General features: G+C 42.1%; 1 protein-coding gene across 1 annotated transcript in view; it reads right to left on the bottom strand.

Moving 5' to 3' along the window:
* Positions 1 to 17,679, bottom strand: part of CERS1 (ceramide synthase 1) — a 60,661-nt gene that overhangs the window by 34,600 nt on the left and 8,382 nt on the right. Inside the window, exons 2-3 of the mRNA XM_075280737.1 lie at positions 9,079 to 9,238; positions 3,069 to 3,249 (exon numbers count right to left, since the gene is read on the bottom strand). Coding sequence (XP_075136838.1) covers positions 3,069 to 3,249; positions 9,079 to 9,238 — 341 coding nt within the window. The remainder of the gene's footprint in view (positions 1 to 3,068; positions 3,250 to 9,078; positions 9,239 to 17,679) is intronic.

The raw sequence follows: 17,679 nt of genomic DNA, 5'->3' as shown, positions 1-17,679 counted from the left end.
ACACAACGGGCACTATTATAAGAGAGGAATTATAAGGGAGCTATAAAATATACTTGGCCTATTATAAGGGGGGACAATTATATATAAGGGGCTATTATAAGGGGGAAACAAATATAAGGGGGCAATTTTTTATAATGGAGGAAGTGTTATATATAATGAGCACTATTATATGAGAGGAATTATTATCTATAAGGAGCACTATAACAAGGTGGGACCGTTATATATAAGAGGGGTCTACCCTAGGAGAGTTATTATTATATATAAGGAGCGCTATTATAAGAGAAGCATTATTATATATAAAGTGTTGGCACCCCTACAATTCTGTCAGATAATACTCATTTTCTTCCAGAAAATGATTGCAATCACAAATTCTTTGGTATTATTATCTTCATTTAATTTGTCTTCAATGGCAAACCACAAAAAGAATTGTCAAAAAGCCAAATTGGATATAATTCAACACCAAACATAAAAAGGGGGTGGACAAAAGTATTGGCACTGTTTGAAAAATTATGTGATGCTTCTCTAATTTGTGTAATTAACAGCACCTGTTACCTACCTGAGGCACCTAACAGGTGGTGGCAATAACTAAATCACACTTGCAGCCAGTTGAAATGGATTAAAGTTGACTCAACCTCTGTCCTGTCCCTTTGTGTGTACCACATTGAGCATGGAGAAAAGAAAGAAGACCAAAGAACTGTCTGAGGACTTGAGAAGCAAAATCAAGGCTACAAGTCCGTCTCCAAAGACCTGAATGTTCCTGTGTCTACGGTGCACAGTGTCATCAAGAAGTTTAAAGCCCATGGCACTGTGGCTAACCTCCCTAGATGTGGACGGAAAAGAAAAATTGACGAGAGATTTCAATGCAAGATTGTGCGGATGGTGGATAAAGAACCTCGACTAACATTTCAAAAAGCATCACTGCTATTTTTCTCTAAAAAGTCATCTAAGGGCTCGTTCACATCTGCACATCCGAAACTGGGCAGGAGACGGAAACCTGCAGTCATTTTTCAAACCTATTCACTTGAATGGGTTTGAAAATTGTCCGGCCGTGAGTGCCAGTGAGCATTTTGTGCTCTCCTCAGTGAAACAGTTTTTTTTTTTTTTTTTTTAACCGGACACAAAGTCGGACATGCAGGACTTTTGGCAGAAGACAGAAACCTGAAAACGTAGATCAGGCGCTGGTGTGAACCCAGCGTAAGCCTTTTTTGAAGCTGCCAGCTGTGACCAGCTGCTGAGGTAGGCTATTCCATTCATCCACCTCCCTTCCTATTAATGAAATAGTCTTTGCGAAAGAGTGTAAAACCCAGAACGTTTACAGCCCAATCATATGAGGAATCTAGCTGTGTCTCAGCTACACTAACTACAAGACAAGGGCCTTAAGCTTCCTCAGTTTGCCTGCTAGGCTTCTGGCACATGTTTGTGAACATATATTTTAACTTGCTCTCCAAGTTCACACATTCACTTCCAGGAGAGTACATTCTTGACGTTTTATTGCCAGATGTGTCTATAATGTTTGGTTGTAACAAGTGGATCTCCCTACCAACCATTCTAATGCCCCTAACAACACAATCCACTTCTCCACCACTACAGCCTGTCCTCTATTTGAACTATCTACCCCCATTTGTGCCTGGCCCTCCCTCCTTGACCCAAGTTTACAGGGATTCTACCACTAAAACACTTTTTTTTCTAGTTATCACGTCGGAATAGCCTTTAAAAAGGCTATTCGTCTCTTACCTGTGGAAGTGCTCTCCGCCGCGCCGTTCGTTCAAAATACCGGTTTGTACCGGTATGCTAATTAGTTCTCTCGCAGCGATGGGGGCGTCCCCATTGCAGCTCGAAAACCGACCGCAGCGCCGCCTCTCTGGTCTTCGGTGTCCTCCCCTTGCTTCTTCAGCGTCTGTCGGACGCCTGCGCAGTATGCTCTCTGTTCGGCGAAGATTGCCGAACGTACTGCGCATGCGCGAAATTGCGGTGCACGCACTATGGCTGGGACTGCAATTTCGCGCATGCGCAGTACGTTCGGCAATCTTCGCCGAACAGAGCGTACTGCGCAGGCGTCCGACAGTACGCTGAAGAAGCAAAGGGAGGACACCGAAGACCAGAGAGGCGGCGCTGCGGTCGGTTTTCGAGCTGCAATGGGGACGCCCCCATCGCTGCTCCTGCGATGGGGACGCCCCCATCGCTGCGAGAGAACTAATTAGCATACCAGTACAAACCGGTATTTTGAACGAACGGTGCGGCGGAGAGCACTTCCACAGGTAAGAGACAAATAGCCTTTTTAAAGGCTATTCCGACGTGGTAACTAGAAAAAAAAGTGTTTTAGTGGTAGAATCCCTTTAAATATTTCACCACCCCTGCTATAACTCAATGAAAAGTCAGTCCATTGCTCTAGAAAGTTATAGCATGTCAAGTAGTCCTACAGAAATGCTGTTGGTTTCTGTATACATATAATAGGGAAAGAAAGTCCAGAGAAAAACTCTGTGGACTTTGTGGAAAAAAAGGTGATGCATTTCCAACACAGCATTTTTCGCAGTGATTCGGTTTTTTATTCCCAGAAAACCCTTTCAAGTAAAAATGATTTACATATGTGGCTGTTTATGTGAAAAGGGCCCACATTGTCGATATGGAGTTCTTGGTATCATTGTAACGGTTATGGTGTAACATTGTCTGAAACAGCAAAAAAATTTTTATTGAAAGCACAATTGACATATTTTTAAATAAAATTTTTGCATAAAACAAAATTGTGATTTTTTTACCCAAATATGTTTTGGACTATTTTCTCTATAATTAGTATCGACGATCTGGGCCCTTTTCACGTAAACAGCCACATATATAATAGTGTGGGGTCTAAGCGACCTATCATTTAGTGACCTATCCTTTGGATAAATCACCAGTATGTAAAAATGCATGGAGAGTCTATAAGCCCTTTTAATTTACATACTTGTAAGGATTATTTGATTTCCTTTACATAGTAGCAATCCAGAAAATCCAATAGTCTGATGTTGGACTATTTTGCCAAACTATGGTTTCATATATATTTAACAATCTCGATATGGTATTGTACTCACCGAAAAGCATATGAAAAAGAAATTAGAGTAAAGGAGACCACATGATGCAATATCATTACAATTGAGTCTTTTCTCCATGCGTCCATATACAAAGTAGCATAAGTAGAGTGTGCGTAGAAACTGCCTTGGATGAGATACACAAGTGCAATTTCCTTGGGGACAGCTACTCCTGACTTCCAACCTAAACACCACAAAAAAGGAAACAAAATTGCATCACAGACAGAATAGAAAAGTAGATAATACATGGGACATATTTATGTGATATAATCTTTCAATAAGGGTGCCATACATAATTCATTATTCCACTCCTTCTTGTAGAAAAATCATGGATTTGCAATCTGAATGTGGAAATTCATCTCACCCGGAGCTAAACAATGGCTTCCTGTTTCCTCAATGACAGCTGCAGACTATAACTTTGTTTCTACTCGGCGCTGAAGAGGATGTGGTTAAAACCTATTATTTCCTATGAATGAGAATACGTGACATGGAATACTAGGGCAGTAGTGTACAACTTTTTCTAGTCTGAGGGTCACACTGTCATAATGAACCACTCCCAACGGTCACAATAATTCTTAAAGGGTATTCCCATCTGAGACAGTTATAGCATATCAAAACTATAGGTGCAGAACTCCCATGTATCAGGAGAATCAGAGGAAGAGAGTAGACAACTGTAAAATAAGGGTGTTTCTAGCATTACAACTCCCCAAAACTACAATAGAGAAAGGCACTTGCACAGCCATCTACAACTCAAATACTTCTACATCATATACATTCTTTGTTCTCACAGCATACAGGGAGAAAAAACAAAAAACCTGCATCTCAAGCTGCACATAAACTGGCATGCTGTAAGAACAAGGGGCATGTATATGATTGATCTTTTTCCGCCACTTTAGTAAGGTCTTTTAAACAGACCCAATGTCATGGGCTGTTGTTGATGTGTATGAGTGAGAGTAAAGAGTAAAATCCCCTGATGAATGATGCAAACACATCAAGAAACACGTGGGAATAACTAGGGACTGGTGTATTAGGGTACAGTTTGGGTACTGCCGTTGTAAGGGCGAGAGTCACTTGGGGTGATAGGGATTTTTTTGAGTTGCAATATAGGGTCAGTGCAAAGTTTGCTACCTGATTCTGCTGCCTGAATCCTCTCATGTGATTTGCTAAGATCTATCCATTTTTTCACTCACCATTATTGTTATGCGATTCCTGTCTAACTGCTTATTTGCTTTACAAACATGAAATAAAGGTTAATACCTACCCCTAATGTTTGATCTATGCACTGACATGGTCAATGGTTGGCTGTCCTACATTTTATTGTATTTTTATAGAGGATATTATTAAATGCTACGTTTTAATTGTTATCAGTGTTAGTTATGATTTGGAAATTCTGATAACAGAGGGTTCCTTCCCCCTTGCTAGAGGACATAGAGTAACGATTGTTGGCTCATTACTTGTCTATTTTTGCTATATAAGTAAGCAAAATAATAAATAACACCCTTGCCAATGACTTATTTCATGAAAAGGAAGATACAGTAGTTGTCACAGTTGATGGATAATATAGTTGCTACTACATTGTAACCAGTGTAGAAGCATGCCAGACCTCATGAATATTAACTAGTGAAATAATAGAAATGAGGCACTACGGATTGTCTAGGTGAGGCATGTAAGCTCTAAAATAACAGATCATTAGAAAAATTACACAAAATTTTTAATTAATTATATGTGCAAAAATATTTACCTTTCATATGTGTGGAATTTTTAACATTATTAAGCTTGTGGGAAAAACCCATTTAGGTTAAGGCCCCATGGTGCAGAACCACAGCAGAAAAAAACGCTGCGTTTTACGGTACCAGCAAATTAAATGAGATTCTGGTAAATCCCATCCACATATTGCAGAAAAAACTGCTGAATGTCAATTTTATCGGTGTAAACGCAAGCTTTTTCCCTATAGATTTAATAAGGGAAGGAAACCCACAATGAAAAGCGCTCCAAAAAAAACCAAAAAACTGCAATGCGTTCCACTGCGTTTTTCAGTTGCACTTTGCTAAGTGGGGCCTTGGCCTAAGTATTTTCTTCTGTTTAAATCTTTTTTTTTTGTTTTCCCCTGAAAGGTTTTCTATAAAATGAAAAGCTGCACAAATTTATGCTGGAGTGCTTTGCATTACTTTTTTGTCCGGAAGCAAGTTATTAGTGAGCCTGCTAGCGTTCAGGGTGAAGTCTTCTACTCTTCTGCCAGATGACATCTGAAACTATTCAATGCAACACCTTTTCTGCCAAGAGAACAGGTCTGACAGCTGTCCAGCCATTCACACAATGCTTTTGATAAAAGAATGCCATTACGGATGAGTCAAAGCTGACTGCTGGCATAGTTTGGTGGGTTTCTATCTTGTAAGTGGCAGATGTTCAGGATACTAGACCTCGACAGCCATGCTGCATAGGAAAGATGACTCTTAAAACCGTGATATTATCAGGATGTCTTCCTAAAACTTTGTATGTGATCTATAGATTCCTATAGATCGATATGTGTCACATTGCAACATAGACCTTACATAACTTACCAGTGAGATACTATAGACTATTTATCTTAAAGCTTCATTATACATGCCCACTCCATAGGAAATCCCAGAACATCATAATAAAAGAGGACTGAAGGCCCCATTAAACGGGTGTTTGGTTGTTCATTGTGTACTCAGCTGATGTAGGCAGGAAAAAAAAGTCATAATGGCAACACATCATGCTGGATAATATGGTTTGTGCTGCCAACAGACAATGAAAGCACTTGTTGGGGGAATGATCGCTTTAGCAGTCGACCTTCGCGCATGTCCTCTGAATTAATCTGTGTAATTTGGCCAGAGAAGAACAAATGCTGATCGCCAGGTTTTTCACTCATTCAGAAATATCTTGAGGTGTAATACCACCTTTAGGCTAAGGCGCCATGGGGCATTGCACAGCAAAAAAAGTGCTGCAGGAAAAACAGCGACGGCAACGCAACTCAGTTCTTCCCAAAGCGCTTTAGACAGAAAGTTTGCAGAAGTTTCCTCTTCAGACTTTTTGTTTCAATTATTTGTTAAACCTATTGGGGTTCACCAACTTGTGTGGAAATTGGATACTGTTCTTATAGCCTCCCCTTCAGACTTTGTCACTTGCATCTCTCACATGACCAATCACGCGGGTGTGCTTTGTGACGTCACTCCAATGGCGCCATTGGCAGATACAAACAGGTCCCTTCGTGTAAAAGGGTCCTTCCGGCCTCCACTCAGTAGCCCCCTGACGAATCAGGGTGAGAAACGCTCGTCGGGGCTCTGGGTGGAGGTCGCAGTGGTAAGTACATTCTATGTACATTTGTTCTTTGTTCTTTCAGTGTATACTGGTGGTTGTTGTGATAGGCTCTGTATCTGATTACAGTATGTATTAGTATATTTATCCAATATTTTTTAGGTGATTATACATGGTGTATTTGATGAGGTATGCTTATTTTATATTTAGAGTATATTTACCCATTGTGGATTATATTAACATTGACTAGCTGAGCTGCACTACCGTGTGGTTTGTGCTATTTCTGTCTGTACTTATTCTGAGCACATACATACGATCACATTCTTGATGTGGGCCTGATATTTAACTTGCATATTAACCCCTGGGTATTTAATCAATGTTGTGTTGGATAGTCCTGCTATATTACATACCCTACACTATCAGAGTGATCTTCACCTATATACATACTCAGTATATACACCTTTGTGCATACTGTCAAGAATTTTATTATAGCACCGGATTATCTATACCCTTTTTGTATGATATAATATATTGTGTGACATTGAGACCTCCACTCATAGATCAATGCAATTTCAGTTTTGTTTTCAATTTGTCTTGTTTTCCCTGATATTTATGATAATAAAATTTATTTATGATTAAAATTATTGGTTCTTTGTTTATTATGTTGTACTATTTGATACAGATACCAGATAAGTTTAACATGTTGTTTGTGTAGGTATCGTTTATAACCAATATTCTAGTGTTGAGGTTTGGTAGGTTTAACATTTTTGTTTCAATTATACAGTCCTATGAAAAAGTTTGGGCACCCCTATTAATCTTAATCATTTTTTGTTCTAAATATTTTGGTGTTTGCAACAGCCATTTCAGTTTGATATATCTAATAACTGATGGACACAGTAATATTTCAGGATTGAAATGAGGTTTATTGTACTAACAGAAAATGTGCAATATGCATTAAACCAAAATTTGACCGGTGCGAAAGTATGGACACCCTTATCATTTTATTGATTTGAATTCCCCTAACTACTTTTTACTGACTTACTGAAGCACAAAATTGGTTTTGTAACCTCAGTGAGCTTTGACCTTCATAACCAGATGTATCCAATCATAAGAAAAGGTATTTAAGGTGGCCAATTGCAAGTTGTTCTCCTATTTGAATCTCCTCTGAAGAGTGGCATCATGGGCTACTCAAAACAACTCTCAAATGATCTGAAAACAAAGATTGTTCAACATAGTTGTTCAGGGGAAGCATACAAAAAGTTGTCTCAGAGATTTAACCTGTCAGTTTCCACTGTGAGGAACATAGTAAGGAAATGGAAGACCACAGGGACAGTTCTTGTTAAACCCAGAAGTGGCAGGCTAAGAAAAATATCAGAAAGGCAGAGAAGAAGAATGGTGAGAACAGTCAAGGACAATCCACAGACCACCTCCAAAGAGCTGTAGCATCATCTTGCTGCAGATGGTGTCACTGTGCATCGGTCAACTATACAGCGCACTTTGCACAAATAGAAGCTGTATGGGAGAGTGATGAGAAAGAAGCCGTTTCTGCACGTACGCCACAAATAGAGTTGCCTGAGGTATGAAAAAGCACATTTGGACAAGGCAGCTTCATTTTGGAAACAAAAATTGAGTTGTTTGGTTATAAAAAAAGGCGTTATGCATGGCGTCCAAAAAGAAACAGCATTCCAAGAAAAACACATGCTACCCACTGTAAAATTTGGTGGAGGTTCCATCATGCTTTGGGGCTGTGTGGCCAATGCCGGCATCGGGAATCTTGTTAAAGTTGAGGGTCGCATGGATTCCACTCAGTATCAGCAGATTCTTGAGAATAATGTTCAAGAATCAGTGACGAAGTTGAAGTTACGCCGGGGATGGATATTTCAGCAAGACAATGATCCAAAACACCGCTCCAAATCCTCAGGCATTCATGCAGAGGAACAATTACAATGTTCTGGAATGGCCATCCCAGTCCCCAGACCTGAATATCATTGAACATCTGTGGGATGATTTGAAGCGGGCTGTCCATGCTCGGCGACCATCTAACTTAACTGAACTTGAATTGTTTGTCCAAAATACCTTTATCCAGGATCCAGGAACTGATTAAAATCTACAGGAAGCGACTAGAGGCTGTTATCTTTGCAAAAGGAGGATCTACTAAATATTAATGTCACTTTTCTGTTGAGGTGCCCATACTTTTGCACCGGTCAAATTTTGGTTTAATGCATATTGCACATTTTCTGTTAGTACAATAAACCTCATTTCAATCCTGAAATATTACTGTGTCCATCAGTTATTAGATATATCAAACTGAAATGGCTGTTGCAAATACCAAAATATTTAGAACTAAAAATGATTAAGATTAATAGGGGTGCCCAAACTTTTTCATAGGACTGTACCTATGGGAAAACTGCCGGTGTTTCCATAGATATAATTGACATGCTGCAATTTCCAAAACCACGCCTGTTTTGGAAATCACAGCATGTCTGCACCGCGGTTTTTACCGCAAAGTGGGCATGGGATTTGCTAGAATACCAGTCACATTGCCCTTGCTGTAAAACATCATGATTTGGATTGTGGAGTTTACGCCCTGTGGGGCCCCAGCCTTAGTTAGTTATCTACAGATTCATAGTTTCAGTAACTGCACCTGAAAATGTAAGCAGATATGTTTCATTTTGTTTTGTTTTTTTATTACCAAACATGTCCCCTGCTACATGGAGTGACAATATGTACTTACCATGGAAGGTAGAAGGAGGGTCATGAAAGAAGTTGTGTTCAGTGAAGAATAGGAGGTATGAACAGTAAGACCACGAACAACTGTAGAAGAGGAGTTTCCATGCACTTTCTGGGACCTTTTCGGCTTCTTTTGGCCGCAGCTGACACCATTTACCAAATGGCTATAGAGGAAGGTTGAAATTTTGTTAATGCATTTAAAATGAGTCTATGGTTATGATATTGAGTATTTATCTGTCTATAAGATGTCTGCTGAATTACCTTGTGCAGGTGTGCCCCTGCTTTTATCCTTCACATTACTTTGCTTGATAACCCACAGCATAGGTCAGTTTGTGATGTGGGTGTTTTGTGTATTGTATAGATAATATTTACATACAGCGCATCAGGTTATCCACTAGCAAGTCTACAGTGACTAATCCACTGCAGGTACGTTACGTACCATGTGGATATTTACTTAAAAGATTTTATACCCAAAAGAACTGTACATGTAGTATTACAAGTTCCAGATATGTAAATCTGTGACTGAAACAACGTCATACACAAATTCAGGGAGCTTCTGGGTTCTTCCGTTTACAAGCTATGTTTAGGATTGGAGGTAATCATACCTCTTGAAACCCTCAGCAGTTTCCCTGTATTACTCTATGACCTAGGTCTAAAATTAGGATTTAGCTACTAGGAGATATAAACACAGAACACAGCACTCACTATCCCTACTACAGTTCAACACATGTTTTCTCCAGATTTAATAATACTAGTTGCTACAAAAGGTACACAAAGATTTAGAGGTTTTATATATTATGTATGTAGTGGGAAAAAAAAGACACCAATATCAACCATGTAAAAATAACGAACCAAAAAGCTGAGAATACCTTACAGCTAAAATTTCACTGCAGTGATTCTTGAGGGGAAAAAAAAGGTAAAAAAAATATGTTGTTGTGCTTGGGAAAAAATGCTGTGTTTTAGAGCACCAGTAAAGTGACTGCCATTTAATTGAATCTCATCCCCATATTGTGGGGAAAAAAATTGTGGAATTTTCAAAAACACATGAGTTTCATTTTAGCTGCGAAATCGCAAGCGTTTCCCCAATAGATTTAGGCTAAGGTCCCACGGGACAATCTGCAGCACTAAAGCGCTGCGGGAAAAACTGCAGCGGGAACACATCACGGTTCTTCCCACTGCGCTTTAAACAGAAAGTTCGCAGTCATCGACATGCTGCGATTTCCAAATCCGTGCTGGTTTTGGAAATTGAAGGAAGATTTTATTGCGAAGTGGGCATGGGATTCATATGAATCCCATCCACTTTGCTGTTACTGTAAAACGCTGTGATTTTTCCTGTAGCGTTTCCGCTACGGGCAAATTGCGTTGTTTCCGGCCCGTGTGGCCTTGGCCTTAGAAACACTAGGAAAAACACAGCAAAAACTCAGTTAAAAATGCTGCAGTTGATAACACCCCACATGACCTCAGTGGCCAATTGTGGCCAGGTAACATCACCATGAATGTCAAATAGCTGATGTCATGTAATGTCATTGCTGAGGAATTTTTGCTTAAAATTATATCCAGTGGTAAATTTTTAGGTCCTTCAGCAACATATCAGTTCAAGCCCAGATTTTGTCCTAGCTAATTCAAAGGTATCATTCTCTTAAAGCTGGAAATACATGTCAGATGTCCATTTTCTGAACAACTGTGTTAGGCTGGGGCCCCACATGGTGTAAACGCTTCAATTGTGGTAATAATTGCAGCGTTTTGCCGTCAGGGCTGATATTCTAGCAACTCCCATGCCCACTTTACAGTAAAAAAAATGCGGTGTGGACATGCTGAGATTTCCAAAATCAGTGTGGTTTTGGAACTCGCAACATGTAAGAAACATACCCTTTCCGATGCTGAAAGTATATTTGAGCTGTGCAACAAGCTAATCTGAAACACGTTAAGGTAGCCATAAACTAGACATTATAGTTGGTAGAAATGGTCAGCAAAAAGCGCTGTGTTTTACATTACTATATACTGTATAAAAGCTGTGATCAATGTGGTGCACAGAATGTTAGACCTTTTTTGGCACAAATTATGCCAGAATCGGCGCATTTTGCCTCATAAATATCCCCCAGTATTCCAGATGTGGTGTCACCATCGGGATCACAATCTGTTTTTACTAGTTATTTCTCTACCTATATAGCCGCGCATTCTTGTTACATTCATTGCTGCCTAGCTGCACTGTGCATTCATTTAAAGGTTATTAGCTATCAGGACCCCTAGATCTTTATTGAAATCCTGGCTAAGGCCAAGGCCCCACGTGGCGTCCCGCAGCAAAAAGCGCTGTGGGAAAAAGGCGGACTTTCTTTTTCAGTTATACCTATGGGGAAACCGTCGGTGTCTCCATAGGTATAACTGACAAGTTTGCCTGGTGAAGTGCAGCTTTAGTGGTTCCTTAAATAAAGGTAGAGGGTCTTCCCTCATCATCACACCATTAAAATACTGTCAATATTGTTTGACATATGGTGTGAAGTTTTTACTGTGTACTTCATTATGCTTCTTAGGCTAAAGCCCCACATTGTAGCTTTTTTTGTTGCAGACTTTGTTGCATTTTTTGAGCGAAAGCCAGGAGGATTGGGCAGAAGGTAGAAGTTTGAGAACTTCTTATATATTTTCCATTCCTTTTGTAACCATTCTTCATTTTGGCTCAAAAAAACAAAAAAAGCTGCATTTCCGCAACGCGGCCTCAGCCTTACACTTTTTATCTCTTCTTCCAGAAAGCATTATTCCAAAGTGAGAACCAGGAATATAGCATTTATGTAATTCTATAGATTTCAACTGGCCTAAATTTGATGCGACAATTTGGGCATGACTGGAAATGGCAAGGCTTACCCAGTGGGTGGTGCCATTGGTTTGGGGAGATTCCAGTGGTTTGAGGGTGGCACTAAAAAATTCTGCCTTATCCAATGTAAGGCCAGGGCCCCACAGGACGGAATGCCATGATTCGCTCACGGTGAAAAAATCGCAGTGTTTTACAGTACAGGAAAGTGGATGGGATTCTAGTGAATCCCATGCCCATTTTGCGGTAAAAACCACTGTGTGGACACGCCGGCGCGGTTTTGGAAATTACAGTATGTCAATTATACCTACGGAAACACCACATAGGTAAAATTGTGACAGAAAGTCCATGGAGGAAAACTCTGCAAACTTTCTGTTTAAAGCGCTGCGGGAAGATCCGCAATGCGTTTCTGCCGTGGTTTTTCCCACAGCGCTCTATTGCTGCAGGATGTCCTGTGGGGCCTTAACCTAAATTTTGGTAAGCATCAAGTCTTCTCTATTACCAGGGAATGGCTCAGACTTTGGTTCCACTCTCATAACAAATTTTTTTCAGCTATATTACCTGATCACTAGGAAAGTAGCATTTTAATTTCATTTCATATCGTTTACAAAAATAAACAAATTCCAATTTACCACCTTAATACAGAAATGTATTTTAGCTTTATTTGTTCAGTGTGAGCTCCCCTAACCATTAGTATATGTTAAGGGCTACTGTTAGCGTGTGAGAAGGAAGGTTAAGGCTATGCTGTATACAAAATGAATGGCCCATTGTTTCAAATGGAAACTGTAAAGTGGTAAAGGATGTGTGTTAGATAACATGCTATATACTATCATGTTATAAACACAGAATGACAGCCAACGTCAGTGCTATGTATAGGATGTGATGATCTAAGCATGATGATTTATCTTTTTGTCACGTTCATTAATTGTCTGAAATGGACATACTCCATCTATATACAAGGTTCAGATGGAAAGCCTAAAGAGTGCCACAGATTTCCCCAATAGGGGTATCAAGGTAAATAACACAACAATGGCCCAGGTCTGGAGGAAAAGTGGCATTTACAGGTTTTGCTTAAGTAACACATTAAGTATCCAACATTGGTTAGGTTAGGTACAATATGTAATAAGACACTGTATAGCAGCAATGCTGAAGTACGGAAGCTCTGCAAATTCTACTATACAATAAGCAGAGCCTTCTGTTTCTGGTTGTATAGGTTCCTGCAGTGGAGGCTGCCTGAAAGAACTGACCAGCGTGGGGTCTTGAGGAGAGGTCATCACTGACAAAACTTGCCCCCAATTCGAAAAAAAAAAAAAACATATAACTTTTAAAGCTAAGCTGCTCTGTATCAGAAAGCAAAAGTTCCAATCAGTGTAAAGCTGTAGAGATAACTAAAGGTGGAGATTTGCATTAAAAAGAGTCATTAAGGCAAATTACCATAGATAGATTAGTGTCACCTACATCAAACTTATGGGTCACTTGAATCAAACTGTGCGTTCCTGCTTGCATATTGGCACAAATATCTCAGCATTAAAGGGATTGGTTCACAAGGGGAAAACAGTGTTTAGTCCAGGTGACCCTAAACTATCTTACTGCAGACTGTGATAATATACTAGGTTGTGGTGTCAGAGTCCATTAAGGCTAAGGCCCCACGGGATGTCCCACAGCAAAAAAGCGCTGTGGGAAAAACTGCGACGGGAACGCATGGCGATTCTTCCCACAGTGCTTTAAACAGAAAGTTTGCGGAGTTTTCCTCCGTGGACTTTTTGTTACAATTATATCTATGGGGAAACAGCTGGCATTTCTGTAGGTATAATTGATATGCTGCGATTTCCAAAACCACGCCGTTTCTGGAAATGGCAGCGAGTCCACACGGTGGTTTTTACCACAAAGTGGGCATGGGATTTGCGGGCAAATCGTGACGTTTCCGTCCTGTGGGGCCGCGGCCTTAAGTTGACTATAGATGTAGTGGAGAAGATTTAACAAGAGTGACGTTTTGCACACCATCAGTGAATGCTCCATTCTGATATCTACAGAATCTGGGGTACATCCTATTAATATTATAAAGGTGAATGTTTGTGAGTTTGTGGGTTTGTGTGTTTGGATGTTTGTTCCTCAATCAAAGCCAAACAGCTGAATGGATTTTGGGGAAATTTCACACGCACCTACATATTTCCCACGAAAGTGCAATAGGCTACTTTAAATGTGGGTCACTCACCCCAAATCGCCACCGTCACCCTCCAAACACTCCTCCGGGCTCGGCTGTAGAAGCTGGCATTCTGCCAGCGCTGCTCTGTCCACGCTTCTCCTATTGGTGCATGGCAGGCTGTGGGCGGGCTATAGAGCCAGGACTGTGGCACCATAGGTTAGGGGCTCAATGTGGGCGTGCTGATTCACCAGGGACACAGAGAGGAAGATGGCGGCCGCCCACAGGGTCCCAGAGCTGCAGCTATACCACGCTGCCTACACACATCGTGGAGGAGGCTGCTGCACCCCACACTACACATACAGGTCAGTGCAGCGGGGGAGGGGGTGTCCCAGGGGGAGAGGTGTTCCGGGGGGGGGGAGGGGGTGTCCCCAGGTCAGTGTCCACAGGTCCCCAGCTTCAGTTCCTCCCCTACATCGGCCCCCGTGTAGTAGCTCTCACCTCCGCTCCTGTGTCTCCTCCGCTCCACACACTTCTCGTGTTGCTGTTTGTGTCCTGTATGAAGCACAGCGAGCTCCGGCATCAGGTTGCTATGACACCGGGCCTGCTCTGCTACATAAACGCCACAGGGGGCAGCACGAGAAAAGTGTGCAGGCAGCCAGCAGACACAGGAGCAGAGGAGAGAGACAAAGGTGAGAGCTACTACACAGGGGACAATGTAGGGGGTGGCGGCAGGGATGGGGGAACATGAGACTGGGGGGCAGAGATGGGGGGGCAAGACACTGGGGGCGCATGAAGTGAACTGGGGGCAGAGAAGGGGGGACATGAAGCTGGGGGCAGAGATGGGGGTGAAGAAACTGGGAGCAGAGATGGGGGGGACAAGATACTGGGGGCAGAGATGGGGGGACAAGATACTGGGGGCAGAGATGGGGGGGACAAGATACTGGGGGCAGAGATGGGGGACAAGATACTGGGGGCAGAGATGGGGGGAACAAGATACTGGGGGCAGAGATGGGGGGAACAAGATACTGGGGGCAGAGATGGGGGGGAACAAGATACTGGGGGAAGAGATGGGGGGAACAAGATACTGGCGGCAGAGATGGGGGGACATGAATCTGGGGGAAGAGATGGGGGGACATGAATCTGGGGGCAGAGATGGGGGGACATAAATCTGGGGGCAGAGATGGGGGGGACATAAATCTGGGGGAAGAGATGGGGGACATGAATCTGGGGGCAGAGATGGGGGGACATGAAGCTGGGGGCAGAGATGGGGGGAAGAAACTGGGGGCAAAGATGGGGGGAAGAAACTGGGGCAGAGATGGGGGGAGAAACTGGGGGCAGAGATGGGGGGGACATGAAGCTGGGGGCAGAGATGGGGGGGAAGATAATGGGGCAGAGATGGGGGGGGACAACATACTGGGGGCAGAGATGGGGGGGACAACATACTGGGGGCAGAGATGGGGGGGGACAACATACTGGGGGCCGAGATGGGGGGGCGACAAGATACTGGGGGCCGAGATGGGGGGGCGACAAGATACTGGGGGCCGAGATGGGGGGGACAAGATACTGGGGCAGGCCCGCTCTGGCCACAAGTAGAGGGGCGTTGGGGCCCACGGCCCGTGCTGCAGGTAGTTTGCGCAGGCATCAGGGGGCCGACGACGAAGTCGCGGGTTATAGCTAGTTTTAGTCATAATTTACACTGATGGCCCTACCTATAGAATGCCCATGTCACACACAACCTCTCTCTCTATATATATATACAATATACAATACTATATATACAATCCTATACCTGTATTCCTAATGATCAGCTATTAATTGTGTATTGTACTTCAAGCTATAGATTTCTGATCATGTGGAACGTTTGGTTTGATGGATTTATCGGGTGTTCCACAATCTGTAGTTTATAGTATCATAAGTGGACATCTCCTCTTCTGCAGACTCCAACACAGTTGTAAAGGAGTCTGGGCAAGACAGTGGTTCTGGATGGGGAAGGAAATTGAAGGGTTTTGGGTGGAGAGAACAAAGCTGGCTGTAATAAGAAGGGTATGTTTAGAAAGCTGTTAGAATTCTCTACAAGTCAGTATGTTTAATTTGTATATCATTATGGCGACTCCCTTTAAGACTTCTGTTCACCCCTATCAAGTGTGTAAAGCAGCTGGTATAGGGGAAATGTTGTGTTACACATTCATATGAGCAGGCAACCACAAACAAGATCACACTAGAATGGGAGACACATCTTCATGTATTTACGTTTTCTAAACAATTGAGGGGAATTCAGAGGGGGAACACCACCCCCTCCCCATGACATCCATACACTATAAACTGAATATGGATAGGGGTTATGCAGATGAGAACATGTGACGTCATCATATTTAGCTCTCACATAGAGCGGCAGAGACTGTCTGACAAGCTCGCCTCAATACTGAAGCAACCATGACATACTATGGTGTATACTGGTGTCACTGCATCTTTCCTATGGCAGTTCGCCTGCTCTCGTATACACAATGTGTTTCATCGCCATTCATAGCTAGGTCCCATGATACAACGAGACACTTGGCATGTACCTGTAATAGTTACACACCCCTCCGACAAATCATTGTGCTGTGTGACAATTGGTTGCTAGGAGACTCAAAGTTGCTCTGGGTGACGGTTCTGCAGCTGCAACCACTTTGTTCGGCTCGGTTAAAATTCATCACCACCCCATGTGATCTTGGCTGGAGGTGAAAGTCTTGCTAAACTTCTGTGTCTAAAATAGTCACAAGGCAACAGTTCACACTTGTCCTGGTTTTACCACGTTGAATAAGGAGTAATGGCATTATAACTACTTGGCCATATATTTCTAATGGTACCGTATATACTCGAGTATAAACCGACCCGAATATAAGCCGAGGCCCCTCATTTTATCACAAAAAATTGGGAAAACTTATTGACTCGAGTATAAGCCGAGGGGGGGGGGGGGGAATGCAGCAGCTACTGGAAAATTTCAAAAATTAAAATGGTCGGTGTTTTTGGGTGCAGTAGATGCTGGCTGAATATAGGGTATCTGCAGTGCTCCTATTAACCCCTTCCTGACGGAACAGGAGCACTGCAGATCCCCTATATTCAGTAGAACGGGCACTGTCAGACACAGGGATACCTAATGTGTATGTGTTTCACAGTCATTTTCTACTTTTGTATGTATTCTAGGGAAAGGAGTGATTTAGAACTTCTATTTTTTTTATTTTATGTTTTTGCACTATTTTATGGGAGATTCTATACATTAATATTGTTCATAGAACCCCCCCTCCTAAAAAAAATAAATAAATAAAAATATTTTTTTTGCTGACTCGAGTATAAGCCGCGGGGGCTTTTTCAGCTCAAAAACTGGACTGAAAAATTCGGCTTATACTCGAGTATATACGGTAATGGAAGCATAGCATCAGAGGACTATGTTCTACTATACAAGAGATAATGGGGCACATACACTCACCGGCCACTTTATTAGGTACACCATGCTAGTAACGGGTTGGACCCCCTTTTGCCTTCAGAACTGCCTCAATTCTTCGTGGCATAGATTCAACAAGGTGCTGGAAGCATTCCTCAGACATTTTGGTCCATATTGACATGATGGCATCACACAGTTGCCGCAGATTTGTCGGCTGCACATCCATGAT

The sequence above is a fragment of the Leptodactylus fuscus genome, chromosome 1 (genome assembly GCF_031893055.1).
Source record: "Leptodactylus fuscus isolate aLepFus1 chromosome 1, aLepFus1.hap2, whole genome shotgun sequence".
Classification (NCBI taxonomy): Eukaryota; Metazoa; Chordata; class Amphibia; order Anura; family Leptodactylidae; genus Leptodactylus; species Leptodactylus fuscus.
This window is presented reverse-complemented; position numbering and strand designations above follow the sequence as displayed.